Consider the following 27,111-nt stretch of genomic DNA (forward strand, 5'->3'; position numbering starts at 1 on the left):
GGTCAGCACAGAGCCCGATGCGGAGCTTGAACCCACAAACCACGAGATCGTGACCTGAGCAGAAATCGGATGCTCAACCAACAGAGCCACCCAGGCTCCCCTTTCGTAGTGATTTTTAAGGACATTTTATAATACATCTTATATAATACATAATTTTCTGGCCTATACTAGCCATCTTGTTAGCTGTCAGTCTTTCTCTGCTATTTACTTTTGTCTTTATAGTAAAAAGTTCTTTTTCACTTTAAAATATATAGAAATTCACCATTGTACTTACCTTTTGTTGCTTTTGTTTATTTTTGAGCATTTAATTGCTCCGTCTGGAGTTTACTTGTGTATAAGAAACAAAGTTCCAGTCTTCTTTCCAAATGGTTGGTTGGTTCTAACACCATTGAATATTACGGTTTTATATTTTGTTTTGGTTTGTTTAAACCTCAGGGTCATACTTGAGTTCATGAGCTCCAAGCCTGTGCACATAGGCATGCAGGTGCACATACACTGCTTCTCACACGCTTTCATGTACCTTTCCCTGTAGGTAACAATAGAGGTAGATTCATCCGTCCCTATAGGTAACGATTTAAATGTGTTCTTATAATATATATTTTGTTTTTGTGTGCTGTATTATTAATTAACTGTGGTAAAATATCATTTAAGGTGGAACTTCTCAACCGTTTTCCAAGTCTGCAATACAGCATTACCAACCATATATACAATGTTGTATAACAGATTGCTAGACAACCCCCCCATACAGCCCCTCCCCCCACCAGTCCTGCATAACTGAAACAGTATACCCACTGAACAACAACTTCCTACCCTCTTCCTCCTCCTAGCCCCTGGCAACCACCATTCTAACTTGCTGTTTCTATGAAGTTGGCTACTTTAGATACCTCATGTAAGTGGAATCATGGAGTATTTCTCATTTTCTGACTGGCTTGTTTGACTTAGCTTAATCTCTTCATGGTTCATCCATATAGTGGCATAAGATAGGCTTTTTTTAAGACTAATATTCGTGTGTGTTTGTATGTCACATTTGTCTTTATTCATGTATCCGTCACTGGACATTTAGTTTGCTTCTACTATTAGTTTGCTATTCACATAGCTATTGTGAATAATCTCTTTGAGATCCTGTTTTAATTCTTTCGAATATATCCTGAAAAGTGCAATTGCTGAATCACAGGGTAGTTCTATTTTGAGGAACCCACATACTGTTTTCAAAGTGGCTGCACCTTTTGTGTGCCACATTTTTTTACACTGTATTGAAATAATACACAAAAGCATACAAAGCATTAGTACATTATCACATAGCAGACATCTAGGTCAAGAAATAGAACTTTCCACCCTTCCACATAACCCTTCTCATTCCCCTTCCAAGTCATTAATTTCTCCTTTCTCCCCTTAAAGAAAAGTCTATTTATAAGTCTGATTTCTAACACTGAGTTTGATCTGTACTTTTAGAACCTTCCATAAATGGAATCATAATAAGGGTGTATCTGGCCTTTTTGCTCAATACTACGTTTGTGTGTATATAATTTGCTCATGTTCATTGCTATGTAATGAATGTTCTTTTGTGTTGCTTTACTACAATTTATCTGTTATGTTGTAGGTGCAAACATTTTGGTTGTTTCAGTTTGTGACTATTAAGAATAATGCATCTATGAGCGTTATTTTTTGTTGTTTGGTTTTTTTGTTTTTTGTTTTTCATATTTTCTTTATTGAAAATACATAAACACACTAAAAAGAACCTCAAATCCATATATATATATTTGAACTTATCAGTCTGATATTTTTTCTTCATAATTATATGCAATCAAGGCAGAATTTGTTAAAAAATTTTTGGAGACACCTTTATATAAAGAACAAATTTGTTCTATAGAAAATAATGTAGAAGATGTTTACAACTCAGAGAGTCTGAAAATAGACATTTCAATAAAACTGGCTATTTTATTCAATCACAGGAATGACATTGGAAATATAGCAAAGATCACATTGAAAATTACGAGGGAATTAGACACTAATAAAAATGCTCCAAAAGATAATTGTTTTAAGACGTTGGTGATATAAGGAAGGGGTGGGAAGGAAAAGGTGGACTTGAATAAGTTAGTTAAGCAGAGTGATTAGTAGTTACATAACTCAACTCAGGGATACATTAGAAACTAAAACGTTACTAGAAATACAAGTTTTTAAAAGCAGTGTGTTACTAAAAATATGAAAATGTGCACGGTGGATGCCTAAAACTCACCCAATTAACATTTTAAAGTATAATTTAAGGCCATTTTTATTTTTATTTTGAGAGTGAAAGCTGTTGAATAGTTAGGTGGGCAGAACAATTTCATCACTACTGGAGATTGATTTTCACTTCAGTAATCAAGAGAAAGGAATTTAAATTTTGCTGTCCTTAATTGATGTAGTATTTAGAATTATAAGCAGTACAAAGAGAAGGCTTGTTTTTCACAAACAGCTTGATTGGTAGAAGATTTCTTTTTTTTTTTTTTTTAAGCAGTGCTATTTTACCAGTTGGATAAATTGTCTCTATCCAACTATTGACTACAACCTCCCACATTGACCAGGATTTCCTTTATAATTTTGATTGATTCCCGGAATAGGAAAGACCATATTCCTCATACTAATTTGCGACTTTCTCTTCTGTTCTCCATACTATACAATGTGACTAATGATAACAAATGAGCTTTTATATGATAAATAAGTTATATTCACTTATGTTGGTATCTAAAATTTTTTAAAAATATTAATTTGGATGGATTTTTACTATTTTGACAAGCACTATTTTTATTTTTTGGTATTTTCATTTAATTTATTTTTTTTAATTTACATCCAAGTTAGTTAGCATATAGTGCAACAGTGGTTTCAGGAGTGATTCCTTAATGCCCCTTACTCATTTAGCCCTTCCACCCTCCTACAACCTCTCCTGTAACCCTCTTTGTTCTCCGTATTTAAGAGTCTCTTATGTTTTGTCCCCCTCCCTGTTTTTATGTTATGTTTGCTTCCTGTCCCTTATATCCATCTGTTTTGTATCTTAAAAGTCCTCATATGAGTGAAGTCTTATATTTGTCTTCTCTAATTTCGCTTAGCATAATAATACCCTCCAGTTCCAACCATGTAGTTGGAAATGGCAAGATTTCATTCTTTTTGATTGCCGAGTAATACTCCGTGTGTGTGTGTGTGTGTGTGTGTGTGTGTGTACACACACACACACACACACACACACACACACACCACATTTTTATCCATTCATCCATCAGTGGACATTTGGGCTCTTTCCATACTTTGGCTGTTGTTGATAGTGCTGCTATAAACATGGGGGTGCATGTGCCCCTTTGAAACAGCACACCTGTATCCCTTGGATAAATACCTCGTAGTGCAATTGCTGGGTTGTAGGGTAGTTCTATTTTTAATTTTTTGAGGAACTTCCATACTGTTTTCCAGAGTGGCTCTGTCATTTTGCATTCCCACCAATAGTGCAAAAGGGTTTCTCTTTCTCCACATCTTTGCCAACATCTGTTGTTGCCTGAGTTGTTAATGTTAGCCATTCTGACTGGTGTGAGGTGGTACCTCATTGTGGTTTTGATTTGTATTTCCCTGATGATGAGTAACGTTGAGCATTTTTTCATGTGTCGGTTGACCATCTGGATGTCTTCTTTGGAGAAGTGTCTGTTCATGACGTCTTTTGCCCATTTCTTCACTGGATTATTTGTGGTTTTTTGGGTGTTGAGTTTGATGAGTTCTTTATAGATTTTGGATACTAAGCCTTTATCTGATGTTTGCAAATATCTTCTCCCATTCTATCGCCTTTTAGTTTTGCTGAACATTCTTGATCATGTTTTTTGGTCCACATAGTCATGCATGAAATTACTATGTCATGAGGTGGACAGCACAATAAAAAGTGGTTTGCCGATTTTATTCTCCTGAACAGTATATGAAAATTTTGGTTGTTCACGTCTTTGCCAATACTTTATTATCGGTCTTTTTTTTTAATTTTCAAATATTTTGGAGATTTTGTGTATGTCATATTATACTTTCTTTTTTTTAACACTGATTGACCATCTTTTAATGCGTTTATTGGTCATTTGGATATTATCTTTTGTGAAGTGCATGTTTGCTACTTGGGTAGGAGCCGAAATCAAGAGTCCCCTTTACTCTTTAAATTTTTAAATTTAAAATTCTTTAATTTTTAAAACGACATTCTTTGATGCATTCTTGTTCAAGTGTCACAGTGTTGAGGACAGGGGGATTATGTTTCCTTTTCTTTATATTTGCTCAAAGTACTTAGTTCGTACTTGCTCACAGTCGTGATCATTATAATAATGTAAACATCCCTCCCCAAGTTTTAGGGGAAATCTCACTGCTCACTAAAGATTCAGCTCTCTGGAATCCACTAAGTCAGTTTCTGTGCATGCATCTGTTTTATGGCCTCTTCTGTTTGTCACTGCTGCTGTCATCTCTGCTGTTATTCTTTGTTCTTGTTGATTTGTCTTTAAAAATTCTTCTGTGTAGGGACCTGGGTGGCTCAGTACGTTAAGCATCAGACATTCAGTTTCAGCTCAGGTCATGATCTTGGCGGTTCGTGAGTTCAAGTCCTGTCTCCCTCTCTTTCTGCCCCTCCACTGCTTGCGTGTGCATGCACACGAAAGACATAGTCTTTCGCTCCCTCTTTCTCTTTCTCTTTCTCTTTCTCTTTCTCTTTCTCTTTCTCTCTCTCTCTTTCTCTCTTTCTCTCTCTCTCTCTCTCTCTCTCTCTCACACACACACACACACACACACACAATAAATAATTAAAAAAATTATTTTACTGTAATTTTAGTGGAGTTTCAGGAATATGGTTGTTAATACGTGAGCCCAGCCTGCCATGTTTAACTTTGTAGACATAACTTTCTTCTTGTGTGATGTAGTTTTTATTTGCCTGTTGTAAAGAAAAAATGCTTCTTGAAATCCATTAAGACTGCCAGTCATCTCCATGATTTTGTTTTTGTATCATGTAATCATGTTTAGATCCATGTAATAATTACTGAGTCTTTAGGATGATGGGGGTTTTTTTTCCTGTTTTAGAAGATATGTTTATGTTTGTGCTTTTCTTATCGTTTTATATATTGTGACCCATAGAGACCCAGTTTTTGCATATAGAAGTGTATGTGTTTGCCCTTGGTTCTCTATATTGCTTACCTGAATTAAATGGACCTTATTTCTGCTTTTTAAAAAAAATATTTTTTTTATAACTCTTTTTAATGTTTATTTTTGAGAGAGAGAGAGAGAGCGAGCACGCACACACACACACAAGTTGGGGAGGGGCAGAGAGAGGGGGAGACAGAATCCAAAGCAGATTCCTGCTTTGATTGGGGCTCAGGCTCAAGAACCGCGAGATCATGACCTGTGCCGAAGTCGGACATGACTGATTGACCCAGGTGCCCTAATTTCTATTTTTGACTAAAGTTTCACATACACAAGTTACTTGAAGGTAGAGAATCTGTGTTATTAAATCTCTCTATTGTAGGTAGTAGGAAACATGTGCACTTCACTTGCTCAAGTTCAAAACACATTCATATTAAAAATTGAATTGCTATGGGGCGCCTGGGTGGCTCGGTCAGTTAAGCATCTGACTTCAGCTCAGGTCATGATCTCCTGGTCCGTGAGTTTGAGCCCCATATCAGGCTCTGTGCTGACAGCTCAGAGCCTGGAGCCTGCTTCAGATTCTGCATCTCCCTCTCTCTGCCCCTCCTCTGCTCACACGCTCTGTCTCTCTTGTCTCTCTCTCTCTCTCTCTCTCTCTCTCTCTCTCTGTCTCAAAAATAAAAATAAAACATTTAAAAAAAAATTGAATTGCTAAGATAATTTTTTTGGAGAGTAACGTGACAAACCTTTTGAAACAGTAATTTTAGATAGAAGATGTTTTTTTCTGAAGTGATATTAGCATATATTTATTTAATGGATTGGGTTATCTGATCTGGTGTAAGGTTATGGTAATGAGATCAAGGTTCTAATCCCCATGTGGATTATATTTTGTCATATGCCCTGCATTCTTAATATTGGCAAACTCAGTAATAATTAATACTGCTACTGGAGGGCACAAAGACAACTGTAACCATGAATGATCGATCCAGGTAATCAAGCTACCAGAAAAAAACAACCCAAAACAGGCTTTTAAGATGTTGATTCAAGGGGTGCCTGGGTGGCTCAGTCACTTAAACCTCCGACTTCAGCTCAGGTCATGATCCTTGTGGTTTGTGAGTTTGAGCCCTGTGTTGCTGTGCTGACAGCTCAGAGCCTGGAGGCTGCTTAAGGTTCTGTGTCTCCCTCTCTCTCTGCCTCTCTCTCTGCCTCTCTCTCTCTGCCTCTCTTTCTCTGCCTCTCTCTCTCTCTCTCTCTCTTTCTCTCTCTCAACTCTCTCTCTCAAAAATAAACATTAAAAAAAAATTTTTTTTAAAGAAGACCTATGTCCTAATTTTAAAAAAAAGATTCAATAAGGTTTTCTTTCTGTATGGAGAATAATAACCAATGAGCCATTCTTAGATAATCTTAAACATTTCACTTGATAATTCAGTTTTACCTTAAAATAGTTGACTATCAGTAATATCGTTCCTGTAAACTATTTTCCTATAGGTTCTTCTTTGAACTAAACTTTCAGTGTTTTTGATGGAAAGATTTTTAATCATGTGATAATAGGTTAAAAGATAAAATTCTGAACATGGTTATAACTCTGACTTTTTCTAAGGTGTTAGTGTTAACTAAAGAAGTTCACCAGCAGTCTCTTTATCCAGTAGCTTAAACCATATTCACTCACTGATACTAAATGAAATAAATCATCGGTGTGTGCTAGGCTTATAATATAAGAAGGCTAATTTAAGGAGCGTAAACAATTGTTGATGGGTTTGTGGGGAGTGGTTTGCTGGTTAATGCTGAATGCGGACTTAGTGAGTAACAGAGCTATGTGACAGTGGTCTTGGGGTGGGTGTTGTGGTGGCCATGACATTGATGAGAGCTCTTAATGAGTTTTTTAGTGGTGAAATGACCTAAAGGCAGGCATGAGAAAGGAAGAGGAGGAGGAAAATAATGCATCATATTAAATAACTGAGGATTGACCCTAAAGTGGGCAGTGAAAGAAAGTGTGCCTCAGCCAGCTGATTCTGATAAGCTTTTACTTACTTTTCCCATTTTGGATGAGCTCCCTCATTAAGGATACTTAGATTTTTTTTTTCTTTTTTTTTTTTTTAACCAGTAGTCCTTTATTATTTACTAAATAACGGTAAATTAGTAATCAGATTGATCCGTACCCTTTTCCAATTATATTGGGCTTAATTATTAGTCTTTAGCTTTTCCTTTTTGGTGAATCTGTTTTATTTATTCCTTGAAGACCTTAAACATAAAAAGCAATTGTATTTAAGATGCAGATAATTAACCAGAATTTTGCAAGGTCTGTTGGAATTGATTACATGTTTGATTATTTTTTGAAATATTTCTCAACAATCGTCCAAATATTTTTGTTTCCATTTTAGAACAAAATCCAGTCTCATAGCAGAGGAGAATATAATGTTTACAGCACCTTTCAGAGCCATGAACCAGAGTTTGACTACTTGAAAAGTTTAGAAATAGAAGAAAAGATCAACAAAATTAGGTGGTTACCCCAGAAAAATGCTGCTCAGTTTTTATTGTCTACCAATGGTAAGTGTTAAAATTTTTTCCTTTTATATGCCCACTGTGTACACCTATTCTGTAGGCTACTTTGACCTTTACAAAGTAGAATAATTCAGAGATTTCTGCAAATAGACACTTGGAAATATGTCTTTCCCACATGGAATGTGTAAATTCTTTTTTGTCTTCCCTTTTGTATTCTCTTTTAGTTTCTCTAAATTCCGTGAAAGAGATCCTTTAGGTGTCAGTTTTCTTTTAGTACCCACACAGTCTGTAGGGAAGAAAAAAAAAAGACTTTACTATTAGATTTAGAGCAGGTACCGTTTGTGCCACTTCTTGGCTTAGTAGCCTTGAGCAGATCATAATAGTTGAGTCAGATTTTCCTCATGGCCAAACTGGAGATAGGAGTATCTATGTTACAGTATCATTATGAGTAGTAAATGTGATAACTCTTAGTGTGCATAGTGAGTGCTCGTTAAAGTGTGCCTAAGCTCTCCAAAGAGTATTTCAGTGTAAATACACACTATCTGTCAAAGGATGGTCTCCATTCCAGGATACTTTTTGGGAGAGCACTCTTTCTACTTGATACTTGTTCTTTAAGGACACAAACTGGAATCGACATACTGCCTTCTTCCCAGCAAGCCTCATGGATGGAAGAAGATTCTTCTTACACCATTTTGTTTGCTCGAGAAAAGTTATTAACTAAGAATTAGAATCATGTAATGACTACCAGAATTTAAGAATATCTCTTTTTGTTCTTCTAAATTTTTTTTATATAAGTTGTTGTGACTTGGTTTATCCATGGGGGTTTGGGTCTGAAGAGAATCGTTAAGAGTGATTGAGGGGGGTACATCCAGGTTCTAGTTAGCCATTGTCTGTAAAAATTTAAATTAAAACTTTCTTGAGGCTGTATAAGGCACTATTAATGAAATTAGATTTTAGTACCTAGACCTTACTGTCCTTTCCCATTTGCAGATGATAAAGTCAAGAGACTTCTGGGGTGACATGGTGGAGATTACTGAGTGACCCTTTCATCCAATTTAGGCTTTATCACCCACTGTATCAAGTTCTTAGAAATACATTCCATAAAATGATGCCATTAGCTGACACCATTGCTGCTTCTTAGGTGACCACTTTTCGGATCATCAAAGCTCTCCCCAACCAGCACGTTGAAACCCTCTACCCCATCTCTTCTCACATAAACTGCATTTGCCTCTCTTCTCCTTATTAAAGGAAAAATAAATAGAAATAAAAATGATTTAAAGCTTATAACTTAGGGCACTATAGATGAAGGAAATGTGTTTATTCATGTTGTATGTTGGCTTCTAATCTTGGTTCACTTTAAATTTAGATGTAAACTAAGTTATTTCAACAACACTTCAGATACTGCTGTTTCACATCAAAATAATACTTGATCATATCATTTATATGGTTTCTACTTTTGGAAGTAAATGCCCCAAGTAAGTGTGCTGGGGCATACATACCTCATATATTGGGATAGTTGTTCTTAATAATTTTGGCAGTTCACTTCTTGCGGGATAAATTACTATTCTTTTATAAAGGGAGATTTTTAAAGTAAAAGTTAAAATAGAATAATGGAGCCTGCATACCCATCACCCAGCTTCAGCAGTTCTCAGTTCATAGCCAGTTGTTTTTTCAGGTGCTTCTGCTTCTCCTCCTCCTCAGTATTGTTCAGAAGCAAATCCCATTTCAGTTCATTTATGGAATAAATCTCAAATATCTTTCAGTTCTCACTTGATATCCACATGTGTCTTCCATGCGCTCTCTGTGATTTGAAATAAGCAAAGCAGTGTATAATCAGATGAGCCTTCCTAGACAGAAAACTTCACAGAGGCTCAGTGGAGGGGGAGACCACTGGGGATTCCAGTGTTTGGGTTGTAGGTATATGACTCTATGTAGTATTTTTCTGTAGAATCAAGTGTCTCCCAAATAGGTTTACTGCGTAAATTTTGAAGTCATTATTTTCAAGGGCACTGCACAGTGCATTGTAGGTATCTTTTGTCGTTATTATTAAAGAGTACTAATAGTTATTTGGGGATGCATTATTTTTTTGTACTAAAAAGTAGAGCTCACTGTGGAAGGATAAAACAGGTATGGGAATTTTACGCACTGCTCTGTCTGGGTGTGGTGGGATGGGAAAAGGATGGAAGGAGCAGAATTTAAACTATATCTGAAAAGCTTTATTCTTTTTAAAAGAAAGTACTCATGGGAGAACATCAACATCTCAACTCTGAGTAATAACTTTATATAATTTGGTATTGTTGTCTGTGTGAGATTAAGCATAATGATACCTCCTCCTCCTCCACTTGTAATGGGCCTTTACTCTCCTAAAAGATGAGAAACTACTGTGGGAGAATGGTAGGGAATAGAACTAAATATCGCAGCTTTGATTGACCCAAAGTAATCTTATTTTCATCTTTGCATTGCTTTGCCATGGTCCCATCATACACTGTCCAGTGTTCCCCAGATTGTTCTTTCTTAAGTCCCTTCGTAATGCCCTCCTTATAACTTGAGTTCATTTTAATGTTTCTTTAAGTGACTTTATTCTTTTTCTCTTTCATCTCCTTTCGCTTTCTCTGAATGCTCCTCGATTCTTCCATGTTGCAGAAATGTCCATCTCTAACCTGTTGGTCATGAGTCTTGAGTATATGAGTAGTACAGAGTTCACTAGTAAATAACAGTGTTTTAACAGCTTGTTAATAAGAAGCTTTTGAATAATAAAGCTGCATTCCCACAAAGGAAACTTGGTAGCATGGTCTTCCCTCTCCCAACCCTCTTTTTATGGTGAGAGGGGCACTGGGACTTGGGGATTTCTGGAACACCCTTTACTAATTAGTATTGACAATGTAGGGAACCACCAAAGAGCAGTGGTTCTTAACCTTTTAGAAAAGACAGATTTCTTTGAGGAATAATTTTGCATGCAGCTCTATGGAGTTTGATTATTGTTTCATACCTCCAGTAGGCCAAAAACTGCAGCTAAAAAAGTCACTACTGTAGAGCTTAGGAATTTCGTTTTTGTTTTTTTTTTTTAATTGTTATACTTATTAAAGTATTTCATTTCTTGGGGCTTCTGGGTGGTTTAGTCAGTTAAGCGTATGACTCGTGATTTCTGCTCAGGTGCGTGTATACTTTCTCTCTCAAAAATGAACAAGCTTTTAAAAATATTTAAAATATTTATTTCTTGGGGCGCCTGGGTGGCTCAGTCGGTTAAACGTCCAACTTTGGCTCAGGTCATGATCTCACAGTTCGTGAGTTCGAGCCCTGCATCGGGCTCTGTGCTGACAGCTTAGAGCCTGGAGCCTGCTTCGAATTCTATGTCTCCCTCTCTCTCTGTTCCTCCCCCACTCATGCTCTGTCTCTCTCCTTCAAAAATAAATAAAAACATTTAAAAAAATGTTTTTAGTATTTATTTTTCTTTTTTAAAAAAGGTTTATATTTTGAGAAAGAGAGAGTGAGCAGCAGAGGGGCAGAGAGTGGGAAAGAGAGAATCCCAAGCAGGCTCCCCGTTGTTAACACAGAGTCCAGTGCAGGGCTTAAACTCATGACCCACGAGATCATGACCTGAACCAAAATCAAGAGTTGGACATTTCAACCAACTGAGCCACCCAGGTGCTCCTAAAATACTTTATTTCTGACCTGCCTTGTTCCCATGAACTGCACTCAAATTGTACAGGGAGAGAAAGAACCTTAAGCAGGCTCCTGAGCGGAAATTGAGAGTTGCTTAACTGGCCGAGCCACCCTGGTACCCATGTGGAGTCTTTGATAAATCTCCTGGGAAGTATGGGAGGAAGGGAGATAGTCCTTTATCATTTTTATTCTAAATTAATTAAAAACTTTTTTAACCTCTTAAGTGACAAATTTATATCACTTAAAAAATGTTGAAATTTAATATGTTTTAAAAATCTGTTTACCCAGTTTTTCATGATTTTTTAAAATATAATTTTCTTCCTAAAACACTACTAGGAACCACAGACTAATTACATTTTATTTGAAAAATTTGATACATATATTGTGATTTCTTTATATCTTTAGTAAGGATGGTGAATTTGAACAGGCCGTACGATAGTTATGAATTGGTGAGGGGAAGCTTTTCATTCTTATAAAATGAAGAGTTTAGGGGCGCCTGGGTGGCTCAGTCGGTTGGGCGTCCAACTTCGGCTCAGGTCATGATCTCACAGTCCGTGAGTTCGAGCCCCGCATAGGGCTCCGTGCTGGCAGCTCAGAGCCTGGAGCCTGTTTCAGATTCTGTGTCTCCCTCTCTGTCTGACCCTTCCCCGTTCATGCTCTGTCTCTCTCTGTCTCAAAAATAAATAAACGTAAAAAAATAAATAAATTTTAAAAAATGAAGAGTTTAGGCTTGACTTATTTATATCATGCATTTGGGGACAAGTAAAATATCCTAAAATATATACATCTTTACATAAGATTTATATACAGTATATATTACATGTTATATACAGTATATATATATTTTACACATAGCACATAGAGAACTTTTAACTGCAAGATAACTCTAAACATTACTAGGGTTTAGATGAAATATTAGATTACAAGTTAGCAAAATTAGCGATTTTTTTCTGTTTACACTTCATCTTCGCAAAGGGCATCCACAGGGGTAACTGACACACTCTTCCCTACCAGGCAGAGAGAGGTGGTAAGGCTAGAAGAGTCCCTGCTATGCCTGTATGTGACAGAATTTTATAAAGTGCCCCCATACACTATTTTTTTTAAGTTGTTTTACCCATTTGTTTATGAAAGGACCATTAAGAATGTGACACATTTATATGAATGCAGTTTTAGGATTATAACATGAAGTATTAAATAAACCTGCTTGAGTCCATAATGATTTAAATAAATGATTGGTCAAATAAATAAGCAGGGAGAGGGGATACTTCTTACAGGAGAATTTCAAATATATGGATGGATGCTCCTCCCTACAGGAACTGTAACTTGATTCTCTAAGTGTGGACCAGACTTAGAGACTCATTGCCAAAGAATAGAGTATGACAAGGGGGCAAAGAGTAACTGCAGTGGAGAAACCTGGCAGATCCTGCCTTAGCCAAGTGAGTGAAGCTAACATCACCAGTGGAAAAGTCATGTTGATATCATGTATACATGTGTATCTTACTTCACCTCTGGTACCTGCCTAAAAACCAGTGATCCCAGTCTGATGAGAAAAGAAAACAGACGTACCCAGCTGAGGGACATTCTACAGTACCTCACTACTACTTCTCAGAATGGTCGGGAAGATGAAAAATCAGGAAAGTCTGAGAAACTGTTAAAGTCAGAGAGACCAAGGAAAGTTGACAACTAAATACAGTGTTGTTTGGATCCTGGAGTAGAAAGGGCTGTTAGTAGAAAACCTGGTGAAATCTGAGTAAAGTCTGGAGTTTAAGCTAATAGTAATGTACAATGTTAATTTCTTAATTGTAACAAATGGTTAAATAGGATGTTGCATAAATACCATGGTTGCATAAGTTGTTGACATTAGAAGAAACTGGGTGAAGGGTATAATGGAAACACTCTGTGCTACCTTTGCAACTTTACTGTAACTCTGAACTTAAAATAAGCATTTATTTAAAAACTATTTCCTATATTCTTGATAACCTAGGAATTTTGTCTTGAAGAACTTGGGGACATAGTTTTAATTGGTCGTGTTTTTTTTTTGTTTGTTTGTTTGTTTTTTCCAGTCCTGTTAACAACTTGACTTAAATCCCTAGTACAGCAGGGAGAAGATAGATTTAAACAAAGGCATCCGGGGCGCCTGGGTGGCTCAGTCAGTTAAGCATCCGACTTCGGCTCAGGTCATGATCTCGCGGTCTGTGAGTTCGAGCCCCGCGTCGGGCTCTGTGCTGAATGCTCAGAACCTGGAGCCTGTTTCAGATTCTGTGTCTCCCTCTCTCTCTGACCCTCCCCCATTCATGCTCTGTCTCTCTGTCTCAAAAATAAGTAAACGTTAAAAAAAATAAATAAAGGCATCCAGTCTGTGAAGGAATTTGTGGAGTCTTTTTCTCTTTTTTTTTTTTTTTTTTTTTGAGAGAGAGAGTGCACGCACACACACGTGAACAGGAGAGAGGCAGAGGGAGAGAGAGAATCCTAAGCAGGCTCCTGAGCGGAAATCAAAAGAGTCAGGGGCTTAACTGGCTGAGCCACCCTGGCACCCATGGGAAGTCTTTGATAGATCTGCTAGGAAGTATGGGACAAAGGAAGATAGATATTCCTTTATCATTTTTATTCTAAATCTTTCTTAACTCTGTTCTCTATTAAAAATTAAATATTAAGTAAATATATATGTATGTGTTTGTATATATATGTACAGACATATATGTGTTTACATGCACAGATACATATATGTATAATTTTTCCCCTCTAGCTTTAATTACTTTTTTAAGTATTTTTTTAATGTTTATTTATTTTGAGAGAGAGAGAGAGTGTGTGTGTGTGGATAGGGGAGGGGCAGAGAGAGGGAGACACAGAATCCAAAGCAGGCTCCAGGCTCTGAGCTGTGAGCACAGAGCCCGATGCCGGGCTTGAACCCATGAACTGTGAGATCATGACCTGAGCTGAAGTTGGGTGCTTAACTGACTGAGCCACCCGGGCGCCCCATAGCTTTAATAATTTTTAAAAGATAAAGGACCTGGCTGTGACTTGATTTTAATATCAAATGGTACTTTATGAGTACCATTAACGTAAATTTGTGATTTCTGTATTGTATTTCTATGAATATGTGTTTTTATTCATCAGGTAATAGGAAATTTGTTTTTAATGTTTATTTATTTATTTTGAGAGAGAGAGAGAAAGGGCCTGAGTGGGCGGAGGGGCAGAGAAAGAGGAATAGAGAATCCCACGCAGGCTCCACGCTGTCAGTGCAGAGCCCGACCTGAGCCGAAACCAAGATTCAGACACTCAACCACCTGAGCCACTCAGGTGCCCCGAAATAGCATGTTTTAATGTACCTATATATATTTCTTCCATTAGTATTACTCTTTTTTTGAGGACTTTTTCATTTTTCTCTCCAGATAAAACAATAAAATTATGGAAAATCAGTGAAAGGGACAAAAGACCAGAAGGGTATAACTTGAAAGAGGAGGATGGAAGGTATAGAGATCCTACTACAGTCACTACACTACGAGTAAGTACTACTTACGAAAAAATGATGGTATGACAAATAGTGTTCTGTATTCATATTATATATGCTAGATCCTGAGCAGAACTTGAATAGGATTAACTGTAATCTGCCCCCTCCCAATAATTCTGTAACCAGGTAGGACATTAAAAACTCCCATTTTGAACAACCATGTCCCACATAGAGGTCTCTCTGTGTCAGGGGCTGACCCAAGACCTAATGCAAGACTGTTTTGTAGTCTCTGTTAGCTAACACAACCTTAAGTTTCAAGATTAATTTTCTTTGGAGGTCAAAAAAGCAGAAATGGACCAGATATTCTGGTTTCTGCTGAAAAATACCAAGAATTAGGTGCTCTGGGCCAATTTCCTTTTTAGCCATTTCAAACTGGGAAAATGTTTAGCTTTGTAAATCTCAAGCAAAAGATTGGAACTAGAACGCACATCAAATTCTAATAGTGTAAAAGAAGATAAATTGACCAAATTATTTTTCTTCTCATTTCAACACTTTAAGGATCAATATCAGTTGCTGTATAAAACTAAATCTGTGTGCTATTTGTAGTGTTCCCTCAAAAACTGGAGTAAAGAACTGAACCTTAAGTGCCATTGTAAATAAATGAGCATTTTGTAATGACTGTTTTTCATGTATTGACAGGTGCCAGTCTTTAGGCCCATGGATCTAATGGTTGAGGCCAGCCCACGAAGAATATTTGCCAATGCTCATACATATCACATCAACTCAATTTCTATTAATAGTGATTATGAAACCTATTTATCTGCAGATGATTTACGGATTAATCTTTGGCATCTGGAGATTACAGACAGGAGTTTTAGTATCCATTTGGTTTCTTTTTTTGGTGTTCGGTAAAGAAGGCATGTTGTGCCCACTAGTTATTTATTCATCTCTCCTCTATGTATTTTTATTTTTTCTGCTTATAGGAGCTTCTTACTATACCACTTTTTTTTTTTTTTTAAGTTTATTTAGTTATTTTGAGAGAGATACAGGAGGAGAGAATCCTAAGCAGGCTCCGCACTGTCAGCACAGAGCCTGACATGGGGCTTAAACTCATGAACTGTGAAATCATGACCTGAGCCGAAGTCAAGAGTTGGTCACTCAACCAACTGAGCCACCCAGGCGTCCCTATAGCATTTCTTCTTTGTGCTTAAGTGATTAAACACTGGGGGAAGTTCTTTGATAAAGGGCATAATGTATTGATATAAAAATAGCATTGTTGGGGGCGCCTGGGTGGCTCAGTCAGTTAACAGCTCCGGTCATGATCTCGCAGTTCGAGAGTTCAAGCCCTGCGTCGGACTCTGTGCTGACAGCTCAGAGCCTGGAGCCTGCTTCGGATTCTGTGTCTCCCTCTCTCTCTGCCCCTCCCCCACTCACACTCTGTCTCTCTCTTTCTCTCAAAAATAAATATTAAAAAAATTTTAAATAGGATTCTTAGAATTTTAAGTACTATTACGTATAGTAAGTTCAGTAATTAGCGCTAAGTGCTTTGCTATATAATACTGTGTATATTAAATACTGCTGCAGTCCCTGTGAAAATTAATGTTTTTAATAGTTGAGTTTTTTGTAAAAAACAAATTTGTGGAGTAATATTCTTTAAAAATGTAATTATAAAAATATGCTCACTAGAGTTGGAAAAAAATTCATACAAGTCATGATGCAATAGTGGTATAAAGTCAATAGAAATACCTTTCCCAACGCCATTCTCATTGTTCATATTATCCTTCTGAGATTTTTCTGTACAAGTGTATGATACTATACATACCTGGCATACACCGCATACTATGTGCATACAAATCTAGGGTTGTATATAAATATATTTAAGTTTGTCTTCCTTTTATTTTTTAAGGTTTTGTAAATGTTAGCAGTTATTACCGCGAGTGTCATTGTATGTATTTTTAAATAGACCTCATTTGAAAAATTAACACCTTATTGGAATTTATACTCTACCCATATTGTATAAAAGAGCCTTTTTCCTCCAGTCTGGTCCCTTTAACAGTCTCGTTAGTGAAAAGTCCTGTTTATCAACCATTTATGTTTCTTTTTGTTCTTTTCTAGTTTTTACGTTAGGTACATCAGCTCCATTTTTGTGGTGCAGTAGGTTCCCCTTGAAGTTTTTTACTTTTGTTTGGAATGTACACTAACTCCTGTCAATATTTAGGAAGATAACTTATCAATCGGTTCCTTGTGGCTTCTGGGATTTGTGTCACACTCAGGAAAAAAAGGCCCTGCTACATTCTAACAGGATATAGAATTCACCCATGGTTTCTTCGAAGATTTTTCCCCAAGCGTTAGAATCCCTCTGGGATTTATACTCCTTTAAGGAGTAGAATGCAATTCAGGATTAATACTTGTGCTTAATTAAGTTTATGAATGAATTTTAGATTTGAGAACTGCAAGATTATATTTGCTCTTTTTTCTAAGTGGAAATTCCTTAATAAAATGCTATTCAGATATTGTGGATATCAAGCCTGCCAATATGGAAGAGCTAACAGAGGTGATCACAGCAGCAGAATTCCATCCGAACAGCTGCAACACGTTTGTATACAGCAGCAGTAAAGGAACTATTCGGTTATGTGACATGAGGGCCTCTGCCCTCTGTGATAGGCATTCTAAACGTAAGTTTACTGTGTCTTTTTTTCAAATGATAACATTTTCTGGTTTTTTGAAACTAGTGTCAGATGTGGTGACTGCATTTACGTAGGTTTATAAGTCTGGGAATCTGTGTGCCCAGGGTCTCCCGCGCCCTTTGCCAAGCTGCCTGACTCTACACGAGGCTCTGGAGCTTACTCCACTGGAACAACATGAAGGCCCTCCTGGGAGCATGTCTGTCGATGTCCCAGTGGATATATTTTTAAATGGAATATGATTTTTTGGGAACCTGGGGTTAGGCTCTCCAACTCTGTATTCAAGTGTAATCGGGTTTTTTTTCTCCTTCCCTTCCCCCCCTCCCTTCTCTCTTTTCCCCCTGCCCTCCCTTTGTCACTTTCTATTTTGAGTTTTCTCAGAAGACCTTTCTGAGAAGAGCTTTCCTTGGTTTCAAAAAAAATGAAAAAGCGCCAGGTTAAAAAATTAAGGGTTTACATTATTATTGTCTTCATGTTACTGTAGACGTGAAATTCATTTGGTACGTGCCTGTTATCAAAACGGTTTCACCTGGCCACTAAAACAGTAGACTCTGGAATGAATTTGGACGGTGTGTTTCCTTGCGGTGGCAGTACAGGCAGTCGTGGAGGATGCGGAACCCGCAGACCTGGTGCACTCTGAAGCCCGAAGCCCTGGGGGGAGCTTAGCTCCCTTAAACCAGCCGTAGGGCTCTGGGTGTGCGCTATGTACTTGGGCGTCTTCGACGTCGGCACTAAATCACTCCTAAGAAACCTCCAGGGAGGTTATGTTCGTGTAGCCAGAGAGGTTTTTCAGTTCTATATACTAGTCTGTCATCTCTGACTCACTTGTAGGAAGTTTGTGAATGGTTGTCTCAGCAAGTGCTTTGTCCGAGCCAGAATATTATACAATTTGCCCTTTTTTGCTTGTTTTTAGTGTTTGAAGAACCTGAAGATCCCAGTAACAGGTCTTTTTTTTCTGAAATCATCTCCTCTATTTCTGATGTAAAATTCAGCCATAGTGGTCGATATATGATGACTAGAGACTATTTGTCAGTCAAAATTTGGGACTTAAATATGGAAAACAGGCCTGTGGAAACATACCAGGTATTTGCAGTTTTTTCTTTCAATGAGCATATACCTTGTTTACTTCTAAGTCTTTATAGTGGATTTTGTACTACATGTTAATCCCAGTACAGCATGGTCAGCCCATAGGCTTTTTCCTTCAGACATCCATTGAGTATGTTGCTTCGCCTAATGTTAATTTTATGTATACTTTTGTAGGTTGTGTTGTCTATTCAGTTAAAGTGTGATTTTGCTACCAGTTTGGTTCAGTAGTAACAACTCTTCTTCCCCACCCCTGTCTACATTTACAGTGAGGAGGGGAGAGCAAGCTCTCTATTAATGTCTAGGTGGGGAAGAGGATTGGGGAGAATGGCCAGTCCTACTGGAGATGTCCTGGTTGGAGTGTGCACAGTAGTAGTTTAAAACTGAAGCTGAACTCGGGCGTGCCCAGTCAGGTGGACCGGCGTTCTGCCTTTTGGCTGATAAATGTTGTCTTAAGCTAAAGGAGAAGGGCTTGAAAGCCCAGCAGACGGCTCTAGGTGTTGCCTATCTGTTGTAGGATGTTAGGTCTGGATTCTCTTCTCGTCAGCCAGCCACTACCATTGATCCCCTATCTCTTCTAGAGAAGAGAATGAAGGTGTGCACAGCTGGGAACAGGGTGGAGGGCAAGCAGAAACCTGGGGTGAAGCCCTAGGCTACAGTGTAGAAAACACTTAACACTGTCGTATGAATAGAGAACTTATAAACGGTACCTTATGTTATATGTCCTCCATAAAATTAGAACAACGTTTCTCTAACTTTTTAATCCTCTTTGACAAACGTAAACTACTTAAGACTCTTCTTAATGGTATTTGAAATTTTTAAATAAATGCTGTGTTGAAACAAAAGCAAATATATACTGCTTTGTTTTCACGTTACATTTGTGTGACCTGCAAGATTGTAATCTATTTCCTGGGGTTCCTCACCACCACCACCCCATTGCCATTGAGAGTAATTGATTTGAACCTTAACTTCATACACTTAAAATTGTTTGGTGAGAAACCCTTATATGTGCATTCTAAAACTTTGTTGGATTGTTAGGATTTACCTCTTTTTACCAGATTTGCAGGTTTTCTGCTTATGCTGAATTAGTGATTCAGAGTAGAGTCACATTATACTCAAATGTAATGTATGCAGATTCAACTCTTAACTGAATTTATATAATCCTCTTTCTGAGCTGTGTGACTAAAGGGTATTTTGAGCTTACTAATTTTTTGCCTTCTAACTCTACATGAGTTACAGTTCTTCTGTGTTAACAAATTTGTGCTTAATGTCACATAGACATGGCTGAACCATTCCACTATACTTAATTGAAATGGACACTTAAAATGACTTAAGGTTGTTTCGTAAAGAATAGAGAATTCTGAGCATTTAGAAGGTACCTGCTCTTTTCTGTCATTATTTATTTTATAAGGCTCTCTAAGTAGTCAGTAAGATAGAGACCCCTTTTTCCCTCCCTCTGGTCACAACAAAAGCTTTGGAATGTCCTTTGTAATTTAACAGTGTTGATATTGAGAAAAATGCATCATTTCTCAGAATACTTTTTAAATACCAGATTTAATGATTTTTCTGGCTTATCTAACCCTTGTGAGATACTAGTGAGTAAAATACAGAATTATACTTCAGAAAACCAGTACCTCTTCATTAGTTTTTGATACTCCATAAGGAATATCAAGTAATAACCAATTTTTTTAGTGATGCACGAGTAACTATATGAAGTTGATCCTTGAACAACATGGTTTGAACTCCGTGGGTCCGCTTACACGTGGACTGTTTTTCTATAAAAACAGTATAGTGCCATAAATGTATTTTCTCTTCCTTATGATTTTCTTAATAACATTTTCTTTTCTCTAGCCTACTTTATTATAAGAATACACTGTATAATACATATTACATATAACATTAAAAAAAATACATGTTAACTTTATATTATCAGTAAGGCTTCCCCAGCCAAGAGTAGGCTATTAGTAGTTAAATTTGGGGGAGTCAAAAGTTCTATATGGATTTTGACTGCAGTGGGTTTAGCACCCCTAATCCTCATGGTGTTCAAGGGTCAGTTGTAATTTATCACCAAACCAGGGGCGCATGGTCATGCTGCGCATAGTATGGGTATGTAATGATAATATAGGGCTTCAGTTATTTATGCCCAGGAAGTAGTTATTTAAAAAGGAAGTAAAACATAATAATTATGTAATTTATGGATTGAAAACCAAGTGTTAACATATTCAACTACAGATATAATAATAATAGTCTTTAATTATCATTCTCTTATCTGTACCATTTTCAAATGTTCTCTAGCCTGAATAATTAGTCAGGCCTATAAAGTGTTCATTTGCCATGCCCCAAAGGGTATTTTTCTCTGTCCTACAATGGGAAAATGTGTGTTCTTGGAAAGGGGCTCATTTGTTTATAAAAGAATAAAATTATTGCCTTTATTGTTACCAAGAGAATTGAATTTTAATAAGATTAAATAAAGTGTGTATGTATCTCTGTATATTTCTTTTTTAAAAAAACAAGTAAGGATTTAGTTAAATTGTTTTCCTAATATCAATCAGCAGATATTAAGATGTAAATAAATATATCTGTAATAATGCATTTGTACTTAAAACTCAGGTTCATGAATACCTCAGAAGTAAACTTTGTTCACTGTATGAAAATGACTGCATATTTGACAAATTTGAATGTTGTTGGAACGGATCTGACAGGTAATTTATTTTAATTTGAACTTCTCATTCAATTGTGCATTTCATTAGAGGAAAGAAATTTGCTATTTCGCTTCTATGGTTGCCACGTTCACTAAAAATACAACTTCTTTTAGATTGACACAAATTATAAATCCTGACTTCATTTTCTTTCAGTTTCCTTGAAATAAATTCAGTAACCTTATAGCAATAACAGCAGAAAAAAATTAAACCTGTTTCACTAATAAATATGAAAATGCACAAAGAAGTCTCAGGATCTTAAATTTTGACTTAAATGTCTTTAAATATTTCCCTTTGTGAACCAGATCAATGACATTTTTGACATGCCAGTAGTTAAAATGGTGAAATTTCAGTTTGTTTGTTCATCAGTTATGAAACTGTTTTTAGAAATATTTAGTCAGTGAATATTTCGTTTGGAATGCTACACACCAGTTTTTCCAGACACTACATTAATATCTCATGGAAGTGGTAATTATCATCTGTAATTTTAACCATATTACCATGAGTAATTAGGATTTTTATAATCCACAACTTTGCCATGGTATGCTTCATTTTTACCATGTCATGAACATGTGTACCATTATTTCCAAGGATAAATAAGTCTTAATCTTTCAGGTTTTAGTTTCAGTAGAACAGAACATGGTACAACAAAACATAATTTGGGGATTACCTAAACTTGCCTTCAAGGTAATTAGAGGTACTTTTAGTGTAATCGGTGATGAGTCTCGTGGTATTATGTGTTAAAGAGGATGATAGAACTTAGATCATTTATCTTTGGCATGACTTTTAAAAGTACTTTTATCTGATTCTAACATGACACCCAGTAATAGGCTGACCAGAGTGCACCTAGACTAGGAACAAGCAAGCTTTGCCTTTGAATGCACTAACCCCGAGGCATCGAGAAGTTCTGAAAAAAGAAAAGAGGAAAGGAGAAATTAGCAAGTAGGAAGAGAAAGAAGACACTGATAGAATAGAATACGGCACACTGCTGCAACTAGTTAGTTCTTCCTCACACGGTTGAAACTGTTGATTTCCCTTAACCTTAAAATAATTTTTTGGAAATGATTTCAAACTCACGGAAAACTTGTAAGGGTGACACGTCTTATTTAGCCCTTACTCAGGTTCTCCTGGTACTGTTTGCTGGGTCATTCTCTTTTGCTGGGTCTTTTTCTCTCTCTCTTATAAAGACGTGCAGGTAGGGGCTCCTGGGTTGCTCAGTTGGTTGAGCGTCTGACGCTGAATTTCGGCTCCGTTCACAATCCCCCGGTTTGTGAGTTCGAGTGCCGCGTCGGGCTCTGTGCCGACAGTGCGGAGCCTGCTTGGGATCTCTCTCTCTCTCAAAAGAAATAAATAAACATAAACTAAAAAAAAAACAAAAAAAACAAAAAAAACATTTAAACAGACGCACATACTTTATTTGTGAACCAATTGAGAGTAAATTCCAAACATGCCCCATTGCCCTTAAATTTAATCTAATGAGTATTTAAATTTAATAAGTATTTCCTAAAACATAATAGTTTCTCCCATATGATGGCAAGGCAGTCCTCTAAAGCAGAGAAACTCGCGTTGGTGCAGTCCTCCTGTCTGATCCACAGAGCCCATTAAAATTTCCCCAGCCTCGGGGCGCCTGGGTGGTTCAGTCAGCTGAGCCTCTGACTGCAGCTCATGATCTCACAGTTCTTGGGTTCGAGCCCTGCGTCGGGCTCTGTGCTGACAGCTTAGAGCCTGGAGCCTGCTTTGAGTTTTGTGGCTCCCTCTCTCTCTCTGCCCCTCCCCTGCTCGCTCTTGCACTCTCTCTCTCAAAAGTAAACTTCAAAAAAATTAACCCCCCCCCCCCAGCCTTCCTCAGTCACGTCCTTCCTAGCAGAGGGAAAAAATCTGATCAAATAGCCAATCCAAAGGTATATGTAACATTTAGTTGTCCTATCTCCTTAGTCTTCTTTAATTTGGAGCAGTAGTTCTTCGTGTTTTCCTTGTCTTCTGCAACTGTGGCATTTTTGAAAAACAGGCCAGTGATTTTATAGGATGTTTCTCAGTTGGAGTGTTGTCTAATGTTTCCTCGGGACTTGATTCAGGTGACACATTTTTGGCAGGTATACCACAGAAATGCTGGCCTAACGAAACCTTTTAAATAGACCTACGTGTCCTAATCCATTCAAACCTCACAGATTCAAATAATACAAGGATGCCGGTCTAAATTACATAAATCCTTTTAAAAGAAATACAGTTTTAGTACCTTCAGGTATATGCACCTATTTAAGTTTGATTAAAATGTTGTCAAGTGTCCTTTGGGGGAATTGACAGTACTGTGTAACGTACGATATGTGCAAATACTCAGAGTTGTTTTCAAGTGGTGAACAGTTCCTTGATAACCTGTGATCTTATTTACAATAATAATTTAAACCATGTGGGAAGAATGGGGGAAGTAATAATAGCACCAGACCCTTTCCAAATGAACGGTTTCAAACTTAGGTTTTTTTGCTTACTGGGATACTTAAAACTTAGTAAGTGTTGAGCGGTGATGGATAGAAGGTGAAACTGACAAAGAGCTACCCTGGGTAGGATTAAAATTTGGCAGTCCTTTAAACGGTTACTATTAAAAATATTTGTCAAAAAAAGTGCTTCAGATGTATTTAATGTTATAGGTAAAACGACTTTCTGTTCGTAAAAACTTCATATGCTACTCAGTATTCTCAGAAGCGGATTTCTTAAACCATTCATAAGCTAGGATGATCCCAGCCAGACAGCATCCTGGGAACAAGTTCTCTAGTTTATCATTTAAATCACAAAACAAAGCAAAGCGTTGGTTTCTTATGAGCAGTTTTATACCGTGCAATTTGGGGGTTTCAGAACCTGTGGTCCCACGGTTGGTACTTCAGAAAGCTACAGGTTTGGTCAGTCACGTAACAGCCTGTAGTGACAAAAATGTTCGACAAAGGTGACGTCACTACTAGTAATCAGAAGCTGCCCTTGAGAATGCTTCCCGCGTTGGTGATGGTTTGGGTAGTCATGAAAAGGAGTCGTTGACAGAAAACCAAGCTCCCTAGCCCTAGCCCCAGACTAGGACCAGTTTGTTTGGATGGTCTCGGGGCTGGTGTCAGCAGCCCTCTTCTAAATCCAAATGTGCTCGAAGTCGCTATTTCCTGTGGAGCACACTGGACTGGGTTTCATCCCTGAACCATTGTACTGAAAATGAACTCTTTTCACTTATTTGACTGCACACTTGTTTGCTTTTGCAGTGTTGTCATGACCGGATCTTACAATAACTTCTTCAGAATGTTTGACAGGAACACGAAGCGAGACATAACCCTAGAAGCGTCGCGGGAAAACAATAAACCTCGCACAGTTCTGAAGCCACGCAAAGTCTGTGCAAGTGGCAAGCGAAAGAAAGACGAAATAAGCGTTGACAGCCTAGACTTCAACAAGAAAATACTTCATACGGCCTGGCACCCCAAGGAAAATATCATTGCTGTAGCTACTACAAACAATCTGTATATATTTCAAGACAAAGTGAATTAGGGTTGGCATTCCCAGCCGAAGAGCCCACTTCCTGCTTAGTTGAGATAGTTGAATCTAGCATTCGTACCTAAAAACGAGAGAGGTCCATTGTGGCGCCCCTTTCCAGTGTTTGACAGTGTGCCATTCGACAACACATCTTTTATAGCTACATGGAGAAATCTCTGTGGATTCTCACCGTGGTGTTCTCCATGTCTGCTAGCCATGTAGGTAAGGGTAGGGCACTTTTAATTTAAATGACTTCTTGCACCATCTTGCCTAATGGACTAGATTGGACTGTGTCAACATTGATTTCCTCCACTTTTTATGCCTTCCATTGTGATGACGTCAAACACAGTGAAAGCCTTCAGTCATGCTTATGGGATTTAATTGTGTATCCTCATTACTGTATCATTTGTGGGGTACACCCCTCCCCCTTTTTTAAATTAAACACAGCTCATTCTTACTGTGGCTTGTAGCATTCCTCCTCTTCTGGCCTCCTGGACTCTTCCCCTCCGTCTCTCTCACCCCTGCCCCTCCACCCAGTCTTGGTGGTGGTATATTAAAAAAAGAAAGAACGAAAGCACACAAAATGAGTCAGTTTGGGGTCAGTGGTAAAGGGGGTATATGTTGCGAACAAATGTTTTAAATAACAGTTGGCTGTAATCACTCCTTGCCGTGTCTGGCACCGAAAATAAGGAAAAAAAAATACTACTACTGAATAAAAGTGACAAAGAATGGAGAATCTGGTTTTCTTTTTCTTTTTTAATCTACCTCTCTAAGCCAATATTTTGTGTCATACTTTTGGGCGCAGTGAAATGAAATGAGTTTCCATTGTTTAATCGGTATTTTTGTTAACTATTTTTAACAAGTGTTCTTTTACATGGAGAAGAAGGGGTCTTGGTTCTGTATGAACATGTTTTGAATATATATTGGTATTACTAACGATTTCACAATCTATAAATTGCTATTAGAGATTTTTTTTTTACTGTGGTTATAAGTATTGGATACATTGTATCTACACTTAACTCATCTGTTAATGAAATTGTTGTAAATGGGAACCAAATTTGTAGAACTTCATTTTTAAAGACTTTTTACAGTGCTTAATTTCATTTTTGCCTTACTAAAGTTAAAGGTTTAAAAAACTTTCTTAACAGGTTAAAACTTTTTTTGTCATTCACTCATAAGACATGACATAAAACTATCCTCCAGTGATTTACATAGATAAAATTGACACTGCACTAAATATTTTTTTTGTATTTTACTGCTATCAGATCTGAATGAAATGTACTTTGCCATAGATATGTTTTCCTCTATTTTTGGTTTTCCAAAGTATTAATATTAAAGACAAACTTTAAAGGTTCAGTGTTCAGAAAGTGCTTGATGGACTCCCAACAGCTGCCTCAAATAAAAATTTAGTAATCTGTAAATGATTACATTTTCCTTAAGTGGTGATACCTTTTCCAAAGATGAAGAGTACTCCTATTTTTTAATGGGTAGAATGTACCTTTGTCAGTCTTGCAGAAGCTTTAATGGAGAAGAAAATGGACTTTATTTTTAAAACTATAAATTGAGTAGGCATGTATATTATTAGAGAATGGTTAGGATGTTTTGGATGAGCAGTAATAGACAACCTAGAATTTTAGAGGACTCTGAGTGCTTCGTGTGTGTGTATATATATATATATATATATATATATGTCCACTACCTATGGTTCTATTCTCATCAATGAAAGATGATGAAGCAATTCGACCGTAATTCCCTCTATACTTATACGAATATTATGTCTTGTAAGTCAACATTTTTAGCACACAGGAGAAATTTTATGTAATAAAATTACTGTATCTTTTGGACTTAACAAATTGGAATTTGTATTTAAACACGTTCTATGTCTGGAAATTCTTCAAGTAATGGCACTTTTACTAACTTATTTGGGGATCTTGGGTGCATTCCTAATTTGTTATTTATTCTTCACACTTGACTCGGAGTGGGATGTTCTCCTGCCACAGTATCAAACACTGATGCTCGTCTCTGATCAGGCAGCTTTCCAGATCTACGTGGAAGATCGTTTCCCTAAAGTTTGGGTGTAGATCTTGAGATTAATACCACCAAACAGCTCTTGGAAATTCTCTTTGGATTCAGCAATAGCTATAATGATTCTCACTCATGACACTAAGGGTTAGTTTTTTATGTTTAAGAGAAACATGACTACAGTTAAAATGCCTCCATAAAGGAATGCTCTTACAAATTGTAATGATATTCTCAAGTATCCATTTCTACTTATTTGATGTAGCAAATTAGAAGCCCAGCCACTCATCTCATATGGTCATGGTTAATCTTTTTATTAATAAAAATTTTGCTTAGAATAAACTTAGTCTTGTCAAGTTGCTTGTATTCTATTGACACCTACAAA

The 27,111-nt window shown here is 37.1% G+C and overlaps 1 protein-coding gene across 3 annotated transcripts in view; it reads left to right on the forward strand.

Moving 5' to 3' along the window:
* Positions 1–25,443, forward strand: part of PPP2R2A (protein phosphatase 2 regulatory subunit Balpha) — an 84,791-nt gene extending 59,348 nt beyond the window's left edge. For all 3 annotated transcript variants that reach the window (XM_049631615.1, XM_049631614.1, XM_049631616.1), the window contains exons 4-10: positions 7,503–7,668; positions 14,679–14,791; positions 15,437–15,614; positions 17,248–17,412; positions 18,335–18,504; positions 21,115–21,206; positions 24,443–25,443. In XM_049631615.1, coding sequence (XP_049487572.1) covers positions 7,503–7,668; positions 14,679–14,791; positions 15,437–15,614; positions 17,248–17,412; positions 18,335–18,504; positions 21,115–21,206; positions 24,443–24,722 — 1,164 coding nt within the window. In that variant the 3' untranslated portion in view covers positions 24,723–25,443. The remainder of the gene's footprint in view (positions 1–7,502; positions 7,669–14,678; positions 14,792–15,436; positions 15,615–17,247; positions 17,413–18,334; positions 18,505–21,114; positions 21,207–24,442) is intronic.
* The last annotated feature ends 1,668 nt before the right edge of the window (positions 25,444–27,111 follow it).

This window comes from Panthera uncia, chromosome B1, assembly GCF_023721935.1.
Source record: "Panthera uncia isolate 11264 chromosome B1, Puncia_PCG_1.0, whole genome shotgun sequence".
In the NCBI taxonomy this organism is placed as follows: Eukaryota; Metazoa; Chordata; class Mammalia; order Carnivora; family Felidae; genus Panthera; species Panthera uncia.